The sequence below is a fragment of the Artemia franciscana genome, chromosome 7 (assembly GCF_032884065.1).
Source record: "Artemia franciscana chromosome 7, ASM3288406v1, whole genome shotgun sequence".
NCBI classification, from domain to species: Eukaryota; Metazoa; Arthropoda; class Branchiopoda; order Anostraca; family Artemiidae; genus Artemia; species Artemia franciscana.
In genome coordinates this window covers 24,140,686-24,157,966 of record NC_088869.1, presented here as the reverse complement: position 1 = coordinate 24,157,966, position 17,281 = coordinate 24,140,686, and the positions used below count along the sequence as shown (strand labels likewise).

General features: G+C 35.8%; 2 protein-coding genes across 10 annotated transcripts in view; both read right to left on the bottom strand.

Annotated features, from left to right (window-relative positions):
- The window catches only part of LOC136029031 (uncharacterized), a 118,790-nt gene that overhangs the window by 41,834 nt on the left and 59,675 nt on the right, over window positions 1-17,281 (bottom strand). The window lies entirely within an intron of this gene.
- LOC136028615 (zinc finger protein OZF-like) lies at window positions 5,453-7,660 on the bottom strand. Its single transcript, XM_065706446.1, has one exon. The coding sequence runs from the start codon at window positions 7,584-7,586 to the stop codon at window positions 6,228-6,230; it is 1,359 nt and encodes a 452-aa protein (XP_065562518.1). The 5' UTR covers window positions 7,587-7,660; the 3' UTR covers window positions 5,453-6,227.

The following is a 17,281-nucleotide window of genomic DNA, read 5'->3' as shown; positions in this document are numbered from 1 at the left end:
GGGAAGAAAAATTCAATGACAAGGGCGCAGGATTCTCTAGCATTACTATAAGAAAACAATGAAAAATAAACATGAAAACGTTTTTTCAAATGAAAGGAAGAAGTAGCATTGAAACTTAAAACGAACAGAGATTATTACGCATATGAGGGGTTCTAAAAATACTTTAGCATAAAGAGCGAGGTATTTAGGAGGAGATAAATACCTTGCTCTTTATGCTAAAGTATTTTTAGTAATTTCAACTATTTATTCTACGGCCTTTCTGATTCAGGGGCCATTCTTCAAGAATTGGGACAAAACTTGCGGTTTAGTATAAAGAGCGAGGTATTAACGAGGGTACAAACCCCCTCGTATACATAATAAAAATATAAGGTTATGAAAGTTTGTTACGTAAGTTAATTCTTCAGTTTTTACTAATAAAAACGTTCGTTAAAAATTAAAAGTTCTAGTTGCCTTTTTAAGTAACCGAAAAATTGGAAGGCAACTAGGCCTCCTTCTCCACCCCTTATTTCTCAAAATCGTCTGATCAAAACTAAGAGAAAGCCATTTAGCCAAAAAAAGAATTAATATACAAATTTCATTTTAATAATTTATGTGCGGAGAGCCAAAACCAAACATGCATTAATTCAAAAACGTTCAAAAATTAAATAAAAAAAACTAATTTTTTAGCTGAAAGTAAGGAGCGACATTAAAACTTAAAACGAACAGAAATTACTCCGTATATGAAATGAGTTGTCCCCTCCGCAATCCCTCGCTCTTTACGCTAAAGTTTGACTCTTTGCCACAATTCTACTTTTTAAAACAATTAAAAGCTTTAGCGTAAAGAGCGAGGGATTGCGGAGGGGACAACTCATTTCATATACGGAGTAATTTCTGTTCGTTTTAAGTTTTAATGTCGCTCCTTACTTTCAGCTAAAAAAATTAGTTTTTTTTTATTTAATCCAAGTAAAACACCGATCCAAGTAAGCATAATCTTATATTACTGTTTTTTTTAGATATATTGTAATTGTATCTTTGTGGATGTGTTCAGATATATCCATGTCATTTTATTTATTATCAGATTCATTTATACGTAATAGCCTTTTGTGGGGCGAACATTGTCCTTAATTAATACCTTAATTAAAAGTCCTTGTAGTTATTTTAGTCAACATTTCGAGTCTTGTGTTAAGAACTACTCCTGAAACACAATGGCCACTTAATTTGAACAATAAGAATTTTTTAAAAGTATTAAAAAAGTTTACCATGAAGTATAAGATATTTAGGAGGGGTAAAACCCCCCTCATACACTTAATAATTTCCGTTCTTTTTAGGTTTGAATATTAATCCTTACTTCCAGATGCCCAAGGCTAAAGTTAATGTTGCTTGCACCATTTTGTTTAGGACTTTCAGATGACATGGTACTACTGACTGAAATTGCCACCGCATTTGCAAAAGGTTTAGAAATTATAGGTAGTTGTTTGAAAGTAAAAAATAGTTTTAAGTATGTATTCATAAGTTCAATTTCTTTTTGGAAAAGAAGAAAGAGAACAGATTAGGTCTGGCTGTAAAGGGAGGGACAAGAATGATGTAGATAACTTCGAAGACCACACTGCCTTTCCATGACGAAAGTAGAACAGTTCAAAATAGGGATGATATCTTTTTATTGACAGTGAAATAAAAAATTATTTAACTGGATATTTCGAACACATATACAGTGTTCATTATCAGCAGTAAAACATTGAGTTTTACTGCTGATGATGAACTCTGTATATTTGTTCGAAATATCCAGTTAAATAATTTTATATTTCACTGTCAATAAAAAGGTATCATCCCTATTTTGAACTGTTCTACTTAAGGATGATGTTAAGGATTTTATATATTTGGGCAGTAATTTCACAAGTTTAGGAATGTGGAGTGTTCAGTTGCGGTTTATTGTAACTATCGGAAAGCTTAATTAGTGTCACCAAGAAGTCCTCTTAGTTAATTTGGGGCACCAGATATTAAGCTACTTAAGAGGAGTTTTAGACGAAAATAGGGCCAGTTGTGAGTTATGGTTTGGAGTTTTGGGGAGTATAAAACGAAAGACAACTCGAAAAGTGCATTTAAGACGTTTCATGAGACTATTAGGTTTAAGCAGAAACAATTTGTAGCTTGATCCGAAAAGTTTTTCTATGATTGTTATCATTAAAGGTAAAAACAGAGCTTGGAAGGAAAGATATTAGGGAAAGATTAATAGTTTACTGCAGCTTGTTACAGGATTATGAACTTGGTAATATCAACACTGTGTAAGTGACGGAAAACTTGAGAGCCCTGGCTAATTAGAGTACAGCCAATGCAGATAGCCTGTGCGACTACCAAAACTGACCAAAATCTGACCCACCAACACATTGTCATGCCCCACAGAAGGGGCCTGTGCTCTACGTTGGGAATCATGTGCATAGAGTAAGGATAATTCATAAGGGTTATTCAAATTGTCTCTCAGTTCTTTGACACATTGGAAGGCAATTGGAGACTAAAAATGACTCAAAGATTTATGACCGACCATGTCCACAGGACTTGCAGGCAAATGGGTGACTGATATTGTTCATATGATATGAGTTTTTCTTACTGGGAAACCTTGCCTCCACTTAAATTGTACCAGTGGGGACCAAGATTTTTGGGTTAACGCTTGAAGGACAATGTCTACTGGTGTCCCTTTGAAGTTCTGACTGATTTTCACAATTCTGACCATAGCCATATTAGTGCAGTTCCCTATAATGAATGTCGAGTCACTGAAAGCATATCAGGCAGCATTTTCTCACTTTATTTCTGGACTTGTATATAACTCACTATCAATCTAAATTTTCAATCAGCCTCAATTGGCTGGCTTATTCATACACAATGCCAAAAAGGATCTTTAACAAGAGCTAAGAGCTCATACGGCACTTGTGACGAGGTCGGAAGAGCCAAGAGCCACGAGCTCATCTGGTGTGAGCTCTGGCAAAATTCTAAGAATCAACAGATTGTTTTAAAAGGAAAATCAGAGGCTTAATGCCGGTCGGGATTTAAAATAAAAGCTCTGATTCACGAGGTCCTTCTAAATATTAAAATTCATTCAGGTCCGATTACCCACTTGTGAGTTTAAAATACCTCAATTTTTCTAATTTTTCCTCTGCCTTCAGCCCTTCAGATGGTCGAGTCGGGGAAAACGACTTTATTAAGTCAATTTGTACAGCTCCCTGACACACCTACCAATTTTGATCGTCCTAGCACGTCCAGAAGCACCAAACTCGCCAAAGTGCTGAACCCCACCACCTAAAACCCCCAAAGAGAGCGGATCCAGTCCGGTTACGTCAATCACGTATCTACGACATTTATAAGCGTTTTCCGAGATTTCTGGTTTCTCCCCCCAACTCCCCCTAATGTTAACAGATCTGGTCAGGATTCGAAATGAGAGCTCTGAGACATGAGCTTCTTCTAAATATCAAATTTCATTAAGATCCGGTCACCCGCTCGCCAGTTAAAAATACCTCAATTTTTCCAAATTAATAACCCCCAGCTCCCCCAAAGAGAACGGATCCGTACCAATTGTCAATCTCGTATCTATAACTTGCGTTTATTCTTCTCATCAAGTTTCATCCCGATCTCTCCACTCTAAGTGTTTCCCAAGATTTTCGGTTTCCAAGATTTCTGTTTCCCCCTCCACCCTCTATGTCCCCGGATCCGATTCGAATTGAAAATGGAGCATCTGAGACATAAGATTCTTCTATATTTCAAGTTTCATTAAGGTCCGATCACCCATTTGTAAGATACCTCGATTTTCACGTTTTCCAAGAATTCCGGTTTCCTCCTCCAACTACCTTCAATGTCACTGGATCTGGTCGGGATTTAAAATGAGAGTTTTAAAGCACACGATCCTTCTTCGTAAGTTACAAACACCTCATTTTTCTAATTTTTCCAAATTACTCCCCCCCCCCCAATTCCACCAAAGAGAGCGGGTCCAGTCCGGTTATGTCAGTCACATATCTTGGACTTATGCTTATTCTTCCCACCAAGTTTCATCCTGATCTCTTTGCTTTAAGCGTTTTCCAAGATTTCCGCCCCCCTCCTAATGACACTGGATCCGGTCGGGATTTAAATCTGATTTTCGAGGTCTTTCTAAATATGAAATTTCATTAAAATACGATCACTCTTTCGTAAGTTAAAAACACCTCATTTTTCTAAAGTTTCAGAATTAACCCTCCCCCCAAATCCCCCAAAGAGAGCAGATCCGTTTCGTTTATGACCAATCTCGTATCTAGAACCTGTACTTATTTTTTCGAACTAGTTTCATCCTGATCCCTCCACTCTAAGCATTTTCCAAGATTTTAGGCTCCGCCCTTCCAACTTCTGCTTCACCGGATCCGGTAAGGACTTAAAATAAGACCTCTGAGACATATCCTTCCAAACATCAAATTTCATTAAGATCCGATCACTCCTTCGTTAGTTTAAAAATACCTCATTTTTCTAATTTTTTAGAATTAACCCCCCCTCCCCAACTCCCCCAAAGAGAGCGGATCCATTTTGGTTATGTCAATCATGTATCTAGGACTTGTATTTATTTTTCCCACCAAGTTTCATCCCGATCCCTCCACTCTAAGCGTTTTCCAAGATTTTTGGTTCCCTCCTCCAATTCCCCCCAATGTTACCGGATCTCGTCGGAATTTAAAATGAGAGCTCTGAGACACGATATCCTTTCAAATATCAAATTTCATTAAGATCCCATTACCTGTTCGTAAGTTAAAAATACTTCATTTTTTCTATTTTTCCGAATTAACCGGCACCCCCCCCCCCAGATGGTCAAATTGGGAAAAAGACTATTTATAATTTAATCTTATCCGGTCCCTGATTCGCCTGCCAAATTTCATCGTCCTAGCCTACCTGGAAGTACCTAAAGTAGCAAAACCGGGACAGACCGACAGACTGTCAGACAGACAGACCGATGGAATTCGTGATCACTATTTGTCACTTGGTTAATACCAAGTGCCATAAAAAAGGAAAAGAAAGGAGTACGCTCAGAGGGAAATATAAAAGAGCAAATTTATCCAATAAATAAATGGGCGAGTGGCCCAACATATCCCATCTAAGATTAATGACCATCACAACATCTAAAAGGATAATTAAATCCCTATATTCATATACTTACAAAATCTTTGGGATTAGTGAAAAATAATCGTGTTATTATAGTGATAAAAAGAATGGGTTTGGCTTGAGGGGGAAAAATTCGCAGGCATGCATATATTGATTTTCCTTGTAAAGTATCATACTACAAATGATTCCCCTTTGTTTGCTTCTCTTTCCTCGAGAAAATGGAGGGTTTCCCAGGAAATGAATATAACATTGAAAGGTCCCAATGACCAATGGTCGATATACAGCTTGCAATATGTTTTACCAAAGGTAGATGATATATTTGCAATTTTACACCTTTAAAGTGACAATAGTATGCATAGAAGCAAATTTTTTGTCGAAATATTTATTTTATCTTAAAATTTCATGTTTAATTCTTTACAAAAGGCACTAGATATAGCGGCTTCCTTTAAAATGAGTCCATAAACAACTCTTTATGATGTTCCAGTGCCCCAATAGTGGGAGAGAAAAAGATTTGAAAAAGTACAAATCAGTGGTACCCTTGCAAAAAAAGTGATTTCCTTTGTTTTGCGAGCCAGAGGACCGTAATTTTCTGTGCTTTTTGGCAATGGCGATTCTTATGGTGATTTTTGATTTCGATCCGATATATTGTCAAAACAATTGATTATAGGGTACTATGTGTCGAGGTCCTTTCTTTACTAGGCAGAATAGTAGACATTGGCGAGATCACTTTAATTTTTTGGAGGGTTTCTCCCTCTTTTTCAAAAGGTTGGCGTGTTTTTCAGGCTCATATATATTATTGAGTAATTATACGAAAAAATCAAATACAAGCGGAGCTATATTAAATCCAAAGACGAGTGAAGGTTAAATTATAAAATTTAATTGAAACTTAAAACAAACAGAAATTTAACTGTATCAAATATCAATTTAAAAAAAAAGAAGAGAAATCGATAGGGCTAACACCTCGTATAACTTTTTAATTCTTCAAATTCATATGGTTTTTCATCAGTGTGGGTTTTCATATGTCTAGTTAAATTGTTTTTGATAGACAATTTCCTTTTGCATGCTTCACATTTATAGGCTTTTTCTCCATTGTGAGTTCTCATATGCTTAGCCAAACAGGATTTGAAAGAAAATTCCATTTTTCATGTTTCACATCCATAGGATTTTTCACCAGCATGGGTTCTCATATGACTAGCCAAATAGGATTTGCTAGAAAATTTCTTTTTGCATGTTTCACATTCATATGGTTTTTCTCCACTGTGAATTCTCATATGCACAGACAAATAGGACTTGCTAGAAAATTTCTTTTTGCATGTTTCACATTCATATGGTTTTTCTCCAGTGTGAATTCTCATATGCACATCCAAATGGGACTTGATAGAAAATTTCCTTTTGCATGCTTCACATTCATAGGGTTTTTCTCCATTGTGAGTTTTCATATGCGTAGGCAAACTGGACTTGATAGAAAATTCCATTTTGCATGATTCACATCCATAGGGTTTTTCACCAGTGTGCGTTCTCATATGCTCAGTCAAAGCAAACTTTGAAGACAATTTCTTTTTGCATACGTCACATTCATATGGTTTTTCACCAGTATGGGTTCTCATATGACTAGCCAAAATGGACTTGGTAGAAAAATTCTTTTTGCATGTTTCACATTCATATGGTTTTTCTCCACTGTGAATTCTCATATGCACAGGCAAATGGGACTTATTGGAAAATTTTCTTTTGCATGTTTCACATTCATATGGTTTTTCTCCACTGTGAATTCTCATATGCACAGCCAAGTTGAACTTCGAAAAAAACGTCTTTTTACATTCTTTACATTCATATGGTTTTTCACCAGTATGGGTTCTCATATGACAAGCCAAAATGGACTTGGTAGAAAATTTCTTTTTGCATGTTTCACATTCATATGGTTTTTCTCCACTGTGAATTCTCATATGCACAGCCAAATGGGACTTGATAGAAAATTTTCTTTTGCATGTTTCACATTCATATGGTTTTTCTCCACTGTGAATTCTCATATGCTCAGCCAAGTTGAACTTCGAAGAAAACTTCTTTTTGCATTCTTCACATTCATATGGTTTTTCACCAGTATGGGTTCTCACATGACCAGCCAAAATGGTCTTGCTAGAAAATTTCTTTTTGCATGTTTCACATTCATATGGTTTTTCTCCACTGTGAATTTTCATATGCACAGCCAAATGGGACTTTCTAGAAAATTTACTTTTGCATGTTTCACATTCATATGGTTTTTCTCCAGTGTGAATTCTCATATGCACAACCAAGTTGGACTTCGAAGGAAACGTCTTTTTGCATTCTTCACATTCATAGTATTTTTTTCCATTTTGAGTTCTCATATGCCTAGCCAATCTGTGATTCAAAGGATTTTGTTTTTTGCAGTCCAGTTGCAATTCTTCTTGGTATGTAAAATCGGTCACTCCAGTCATAAGCTGGGACTCAGGGACAAGATCAAAGTTTCCAAAACGTAGTGCCATATCACTAAAGGTATAATGCTGGCTGTTTATATTTGTACTTGTTATTATATTACTACTTACTTTTCAAAAGTAGACTAATGGATCTTCCCAGACAACGCTTGCTTTTTATGCTATGAATGACGTCACTAAAATAGATAACGGTATGAATTTTTATGTGACGTCATTTACGGATGTAATATGAATGCAGCCCTTTATATTAGAGGATGAAGTCACTAAGATACTGATGTATCCAACAATGACGTCATTCACATGTCTTTCCCCAAAAATTAATGCTCTGGACGAATTTTCTGAAACTCGTGACCTTAAGAAGTCTTAAGATGTCAACTTTCACCATATATATATATATATATATATATATATATATATATATATATATATATATATATATATATATATATATATATATATATATATATATATATATCGACCCCCCCCTCCAAGCCTCCCCCACGCGCGTAAGTCGTTGCGCACCATATTAGCTACGCGCTATTGTAGTTGTGTCTCTGTGTCCCACCTGTGAATATATATATATATATATATATATATATATATATATATATATATATATATATATATATATATATATATATATATATATATATATATATATATATATATATATATATATATATGTATATATATATATATATATATATATATATATGTGTGTTTTTAACTACGTAAAACTTGCGAATATACAATATTCTTCGCTTTCCCATTGTCTGTGCATATAAGTAGATTGTCAGGTTTACCGACTCTTGAACATGCAACATATAATTGTCCATGGGAAAACAATCCGTATTGAGATCTATACCGCATTTTTCTAATGATTGCCCTTGGGCTTTGTTGATGGTAATTGCTAATCGAATATTCCCTGTGTCCCCGTCGTCATTTATATTTCCCCCATGTGCCCTTCCGTCGTCCCCGTTGTAGTTGTGTCCCGGTCGTCATTTGCGTCCCGGTGTCTCGGTCTGTAATTTCTCTTTGAGTGTCCCGGTCGTCATTTATATTCCTTGTGTCCCGGTCTGTAACCTACAATAATAAATCAATTGTTTTGTAACTTTGTTCACGATCCCATTCTACACATGTAGAAATAGAAGCAGTGTGATTTAGGTGAAGGCATTCTCAGATGCTTGAGAAGTTTGTTTGCAATAGATAAGCACAAATCTTCAATCATAACTAAAGTGCAGTTACAAATTTGTGTTGTAAAGTCCAAGGTCATATCTCACCTTTTAAGCCGTATTTGGTGGAGCATATTCTCGGCCATTTGCGATTTGTATTTCTCCCATAACTCTGTAGGAGACAAAGGAGAGAAACTTTTGCCGGAAGACACGGGCCGTAATGTCATGTCTATGAACCGGCGATTGTCCAGGATGTAAAAGCTGTTTTATCTAGTCCCAAGACGGATTATACGTAAATGTAATAAATGACCCAGCATGGCACGTGGCAGGCTTGAGTTGTCCCTTGTGTTCTAACCACAGACAGTGCTGGGTCCTGGTGGCTTTGCCACCGGGCCCCGCAGGCCTCAGCATGACACGTGGCAAGCTTCGATTTATAGATTCTCATTGCCCGTTTTGTTCTGGGTCCCGGCAACGCTATGTCATTTTTGGATCGAATTGATGACGTAAATTAGACTTTCCTAATCTGGCCCTTTATCTTGAGCCACAAGCGTGGTTTTGCATTGCTCTGGTGTTTCCTTTTTAACTTTTATTACAGTTTTTTCCCTTTTTTTAGTTTTTTATATTTAAAATTTTTTTATCATATTTTAATTTTTTTTCTTTTTTAGTTTTTTTTATGGCACTTGGTATTAACCAAGTGACATATAGCAATCGCAAATTCTGTCCGTATGTCTGTCGGTCCCGGTTTTGATACTTTAAGCACTTCCAGGTAAGCTAGGACGATGAGATTTGGCAGGCGTATCAGGGACCGGACCAGATTAAATTAGAAATAGTCATTTTCCCAATTTGACCATCAAGGGGGTGGAGTGGGGGGCCGGATAATTCGGAAAAAGTAAAAAATAGTATTTTTAACTTACGAACGGTTTATCAGATCGTGATGAAATTTGATGTTTGGAAGGATATCGTGGCGGATCCGCTCTCATTGAGGTAGTTGGGGGGGGGATAATTCTGTGTAATTAAAAAATGAGTATTTTCATTACGAATGGGTGATCGGATCTCAAAGAACTTCGATATTTAGAAAGATATCGTGTCTCATAGTGTCCCGACCGGATCTGGTGACATTGGAGGTAGTTTTGGCGGGAAAACTAAAATCATGGACAACACTTAGAGTGGAGGGATCGGGATGAAACTTGGTGGGAAAAATAAGCAGAAGTCTTAGATACGTGATTGACGTATCGTGATTGACGAGCGATCGGATCTTCATGAAACTTTATATTTACAAGGACCTCGTTACTCAGATTTCTTATTTAAATCTCAACCGGATCCAGCGTCATTGGGGGGGCAGTTGGGGGGACCGGAAATCTCAGAAAATACATAAAGGGGAGAGATCTGGATAAAACTGGATGGGAAGAATAAAAACAAGTCTAAGATACTTGACTGACATAACGGGATCGGATCCGCTCTCTTTGGTAGAGTTGGTGGGGGGGGAGGTAATTTGGAAAAATGAGGTATTTGTAGCTTACGAACGGGTGACCAGATCTTAATGAAATTTGATATTTAGAAGTATTTTGTGCTTTAAAGCTCTTATTTCAAATTCCGACTAGGCCCTGTGACATTGGGGGGAGTTGGAGGGGGAAACCGGAATTCTTAGAAAACGTGAAAATTGGGGTATTTTTATCTTACGAATAGGTGATCGGATCTTAATGAAACTTGATATATAGAAGGATCTTATGTCTCAGATGCTCCATTTCTGACTCGAATTGGATCCGGGGACACAGGGGGTTCGAGGTTGGAAATAGAAATCTTGGAAAACGCTTATAGTGGAGAGATCGGTATGAAACTTGATGGGAAAAATAAGCACAAAGTCTAGATACATGATTGACATAATTGGAAAGGATCCGTTCTCTTTGGAGGAGCTAAGGGGCGTTAATTTGGAAGAATTAGAAAAATTGAGGTGTTTTTAAATTAAGAACGTGTGACCGGATCTTAATGAAATTTGATATTTAGAAGGAATTTATGTCTCAGAGCTCTTATTTCAAATCCCGACCAGATCTGTTGACATTGGGGGGAGTTGGAGGGGGAAATCGAAAATCTTGGAAAATGCTTAGAGTAGAGGAATCGGAATGAAGCTTGGTGGATAGAATAAGCAAATGTCTTAAAATATGTGATTGCCGTAGCCGTACTGGATTCGCTCTCTTTTGGGGAGTTGGGGGGAGGGGTTCAGTGCTTTGGAGAGTTTGGTACTTCTGGACGTGCTAAGACGATGAAAATTGGTAGGCGTGTCAGGGAGCTGCACAAATTTACTTGATAAAGCCGTTTTCCCAGATTCAACCATCTGGGGAGCTAAAGGGAGAGGAAAAATTACAAAAAAATGAGGTATTAATAGCTTACGAGTGGGTGATCGGATCTTAATGAATTTTGATATTTAGAAGGACATCATGACTCAGAGCTCTTATTTTAAATCCCGACCGGCATTAAACCTCTGATTTTCCTTTTAAATCAATCTAATGGCTCTTAGAATTTTGTTAGAGCTCATACCATATGACCTCTTGGCTCTTAGCTCTTCTTGCCTCGTGACAAGTGCCATATGAGCTCTTAGCTCTTGTTTTTCAATAACAAGCTCGAATCTATGCCTAAAAGTAAAAAAAGGAAGACAACAATAAAAAAGAAGACAAGTATAAAAGGATTTCAGTTTAAGGCGTACTTCGAAAAAATTCGAAAAGTAAATGAAGTGAAGAATCTTTAGCTTGGAAGTTGAGAGATATATCGCAACAGAAATAACAAATTTAAATTCTTTGTCATTGTCGGTCATACACTTAGCCCTAAATTTCAAAATAAGAACGAAAAAAGCTTTGATTCTTGTGGTTGTTACTAACTACACGAGACTTGTAAATGTTGTCCAACTAACTGACTATATTATTCGTCCAGAAGAATTAAATTAATTTATCAAAACGTATCTCCTGTACAAAAAAAAGAATAAAAAACAACAAAAACACATTTTATTATCTTTCACAAGTTCTTCTGTGTAAATATAATGGGATTGTGCTAGTCAAAATTTCCCCTCTAATATTCTAAAAAATGACAAACAAGTAAATAATATTTGAGCTTACAAGTTAAATAGCTTAGATATTTTCAAATTTCCATTAAAAAAAGGCAACATTCCACACTAAAAGTAGTTAAAATATAAAAGGTCTGAGGGGAATTTTTTTTTTGAAGCTTCAAATATGTACATTAAACTGATATATAAACTAATATTGAACTGCTACTTCTCTAAGCCACAGAACTCAGGATTATATTATTATTTTCTTATGAACTATTAGAGTAATTCTAACCATTCCTGTCGTGAGGCTCAACCAGCTCATATGAGAGCAAAACCAAGGGACCTAGGAGTCACAAGGCTAAATTAGGAGAATATTTTGAACTTAATCTTTCAAAAAGTAAAGAAATTTTCCTTGCTTGTTGAAAGCTTAACCACCGTACCTGGAAAGGCGGAAATTTTCAAAAGCACAAATTTTAAAAAAAGCGTGAAAACCCAACAACCCATTTTCTGCCAGCAATCTGTATTATTCTTCTGGAAGATTCAGAAATATCTTCTAAAAAACATCTATTCAAAAAAAAGGTATCATTTTTGTACAATCCTAAGAGGTGGATTAAATACCAGAATTGCCTCTGATTTAATTGGACTATCTGCTCAAGCTTTTTCTACAATTAGCCATGACTTGATCCCCACAACTATTCCATTTTAATTCAAAGGAGTTCACGCGTAATAAGCGTTTTAACAAGTATTTTAATGCAAAATGAAATACAATAGCATTACACCCATAAAGGCCCACCCTCCAACATACTTGAAATACAAAAAAAAATTTAAATACAATTCTGAGATACAAAATAAAATTTCCGCCGGAATTTGCTTCTAAAACAACAAACAGGCGATTGGAACGCTTGTCTTTCATCTCCTCTACTAAAAAATAAAGATATATATATTTAATAATCTTTTGAACGAGTGTTCCTGTGCAAAATAAAGTGTAATAGCACAGCAATTGTAACTGTATGGCGTTTAATATACTTGAAAAATGGAAAGAAAAAACTAAATTTTCTTTATAGGTTATCAAGCTGAGATATTTTCAAATTTGACAGTGGCAAGAAGCAAATTTTTAGGGAGACAAGAAATAAAAAACTTTTTTAGCTTTTTCGCTATTATAAACTACCCATTGCTTATCAATCACCCATATTAACTTCTGGAAATAAAAAACTTCTATTTATAGACAATTTAATATACGCATTTTGTAAGCTTTAAAGCAGGCGTGTCCATACAAAATTAAATCTAATAGTGATAAGCAAAAATATCCTAAAAACCAATATGCTTAAAAATGGAAACAAAGTACTTTTATTTATAGGGTATCTAGCTTTGTTATTTAAAATTTTTCATTAAACCTTACACTAAAATACAGGTAAAATAAAATGCTATCTGAGAAAAAAAAAATCACTAGAGATATTTTTGTGAGACAAATAAACAAAGTTTCACCAGAATTTGCTTCTAAGAAAACAAACAAGCGAATCGAACGCTCGACTTTAGTATATTTCATCTCTTCCATTTGTACAAAACTAATATTCTATAAACTTTTCGAAAAAATTTATAGTTTTCCAGCTTATTTTTTTCCTAATCTGAATCTGCCGAAATTCGGATTATCAAACAGCCCATGGTAACGAACATTAGTAAGGAGCGACCCGGCTCAATAGTAACCGAAGCTCTAAGAAAACTGAATTTTTATAACAATAGTTACATCAAAAGAATCGCATTTTGATGCTAATTTTAAACATACAAGTTTCGCTAGGTTTAGACTTACGCATCAAAAGTTAATAGCCTGAGAAAATTTCCCTTATTTTAGTAAACAGAGGAAAACACCCCTTAAAAGTCATTACATCTTGACGAAAATCACACCGTCAGATTCAGCATATCAGAGAACACTACATTAGAAGTTTCAAGCATCTATCTATAAAAATATGAAATTTTGCACTTTTTGGAACAAGAAAGATCACAGATTCGTGTTTATATTTTTTTCCAGGGGTCATCGTATCGACCGAGCGGTCATAGAATGTCGTGTGAGAGCTCATTCTAACGGAAATGAAAAGTTCTAGTGCCCTTTTTAAGTGACCGAAAAATTTGGAGGGTACCTAGGCTCCCTCCCACGATCATTTTTCCCCTCCTCAATGATCCCCTCAATACCAATGCCTCAAGGGGCTGTTCCCTCCTCAATGTCCCACTCTTTACGTTGTTAAAGTTTGACTCTTTCTCTAGGCTCTACTTTTAAACAGTAAAAAACTTTAGCGTAAAGAGCGGGGCGTTAAGGAGGGAACAGCTTCTTTTATATACAGAGCAATTTCTGTTCGTTTTAAGTTTTAATATCGCTCCTTACTTTCAGTTAAAAAAAAACTTGTTTTTTTAAGAAAGTAAAAACTGTTATTAACTACAAGAGGGTAATTCAAAGAGTTCACTGGCTGTTGCTAACAGCATATACGAGATTTATTGCTAAAATGTAGATTTTTAAGCAAAAAAAAGAGAAAAAAAACTGCTTTGAGTCTTTTCGCTGTTACTAACTACACGTGGCTTATACATGCTGTCTACCAGCTTCCTATATTATTCTTCCAGAAGAGTTACACAAGTTAATGAATAAAAACTTTTTAAGCAACATTCTACACTAAAAAGTAGTTAAAATAAAAGAAAACGAACAAGCAAATAGAACCGCTCAACTTCAGTATATTTAATCTTTTCTACAGTAAAAATACATGTAAATACATAAGTTCTTCTAACATAGCAAAATAAAATATAATAGCATTATACCCAAAACCAAATGCCCTTCAATGTGCTTAAAAATAAAATTTACATTTATTGATTGTCATGCATAGATGTTTCAAACACATTTAAAATTAGCTATATTGTTACATGATTCAACATCTTTTTTATACAAAAATTCAGGTCATTATATATTAGAATATTGAAGGGCCAACGCTCGACTTAAGCATAGATCATCTCTTCTATTTAAACAAATAATAGCATATTTTTATAAACCTTTTCACAAATCCCGTGCGGCACACAACATTTTATATTCATGCGACTTGACTGAAACCTTCTTGCAGCAACATACTGCTTCCCTCACTCGATAATGACTAAAGATTGTTAGTGTTCTTGTTAACCGTGGCTGCAACACATCTGACGCGCTGCATGGCCACAATTGAGTAATAATTCCACCTTTCTAGTGGAATTATATACTTTTTCCAAGGATATCTGTCTCTTTGGATTTAAGGAAACTGGGTGGTTTCTTACACTTTATACCAATTCTTGTAATGTTTATCTTTTCCTTTCTTACGAGTTCAAACTAGGTTCCACCTTATGCTGTAACCTAGTTCAATTTCAACTGAAATCAAATAATACACTGAATTACGACAGACACTAATTTTACCTTAATATTTCGCAGAATTGTTTTTTTTTGTCATTATTAGAGAAGTGCCTCCATTTTTTAGCTTTTTAAAATCCCCCTCCAACGAGACTAAAAATGCATAAAGTGGGCTTGCTTACATGTAACACTACCTACAGAGCGAAACGTATTAGCCCACAAGCCCCGCGGGTAGCGGGGCGAGTTCTGTATTCTATATTTATTCAAAAACGAGATCAAACGAGGTTTATTAAATAAAGATAGAAGACAGACCTCGCCCCGCTGCCCGAGGGGCTCATGGGTTAATACACTTCGCTGTATAGATAATGTTACCTGTAAGCAAGCCCACTTTACTCATTTTTTGTTTGCCCCATGGAGGAGGATGGTCAACCAGAAACGGATGCATTTATCTAATAGTGACAAAAGAAACAATATGCGATCATCAGAATCTTGCTATGTGCAATAATACGCACAATAGAGCCCTTGGAACGAAAGTAAACATTTACCGGCATAGAAAGTTACACTTGAGACACTTTTCTAAACAATCGAGTGTTTTCGTCCAAAACACATAAGGTATGTAAAATACAAACTTCAAAGAGAGTCTCTTCGGCTTTCAAATTTTCAGAGGAGTTTGCGTGTTTCCATTTCCATTCTATGCTCCACTGCCCTGATTTGGGCGTGATAGCCAAAACCCACGTTCCGTCTCCGGTTCAATCGGCTTACAAAGATGACGACGACCTAAAAACAGCAGTGAACTCTTGGTTATTGGAAATTATCTTTCGTTGTGTGTCTTACTTAAACAAGACGCCTCGTACATAATGAGGTTTCATTTCAAATAGCTAACACAGATAGAAATATAAGTTATTGTATGAAAACAAAAGCTGGTATTTCTGTAACAGGGAAACCAAAAGAGGAATTGCAAACAATAGATAAATCTTTTAAAAGCAAAGTCCTAGTGGGCTGACCAAAACAAAACAAAAAATTACCGGGCTTCCATTTTCAACAAATTTAAATGTCAATATGTGCGGGTCCAAGGGTATCCACGAAAAGTCAAATAAACTCATTATGAGAATCTAAATAAACTCAATAATTGAACTGATCTTAATCATTAAAATAAGCCTGTTGTTCTTCCAGATTTTATTTCTCGTCTTCCAGATTTCGTTTTAATGCAGTCCAGATTGATTAAAGTTTGCATTATAAACTCGTCGATACTTACATTTAACAAAGACAAGTCTTCTTGTATTTGCCACTCAGTGTCTTCAGATCTGATACGAACTAATCCACAAGCAATACTAGCAAAAGGTGGTCTACGATTGGATGAGCTCCAACATGATCCAACTTCACATCTCTCTTCAATTTAGTCAACACTTTGTTCGCTCTTACAAACAGGGACCGAAGGGCCCAAAAAATCTTGGCGAAGAACCTTTGACACCACTTTTAACTAGAAGCAAAAAAAATAATTAGGTAGTTCTTCTTAGCTTCTCCCTCCTCAATACCTCGCCCATTACGCTAAAGTATTTTTAAAGGCTTCTTATTGTTCTAATTAAACAAACCTTTGTTTCAGGAGTCGCTCTTCAAGAATGGGGACAAAATTTGAACTTTGGTGTATAGAGTGACGTGTTGAGGAGGGGGAACCCCTTCATATACGTAATGATTTCTGTTCGTTTTAAATTTTAATGTTGCTCCTTACTTTCAGTTAAAAAACTTGTTTTTTAAAAATTCATTTTCTGATCGTTTTTCCAATAATCCCAAGAAAACTCCCTCCAAATCCACGGAAAAATAACTCTTCCCCACGGTTGCTTTCTCTACACAATGCAATCCTTGTGAAAATTCACGGAAAATAACCCCTAACATCTCCATCCGTAAAATTGAGACGGCAAAAGAGAAAGCAAGAAATATGCAAACTTCGCAAAGGAATTCTGACAAATCATCCTAGTATAAAATTTTCCTTCGGGAAATTCGCCCCCCCCCACCCGAAAAATGAATGCACGCTTCCCAATAACAAATACTATACGTGAAAATTGGCAAAATTTTTAACTTAAAGACCCTTCTACAGAGGCTGTGGGGGGGGGGGGGGGTCGTGTCATTTCTAAATGTAAAATTATTTGCCTTTCAACTATGCTGAACAAAATGGCTATCTCAA

Excerpts from the sequence above, each read along its gene's own strand:
- LOC136028615 (XM_065706446.1), bottom strand. The coding sequence starts at position 7,586 with ATGGCACTACGTTTTGGAAACTTTGATCTTGTCCCTGAGTCCCAGCTT.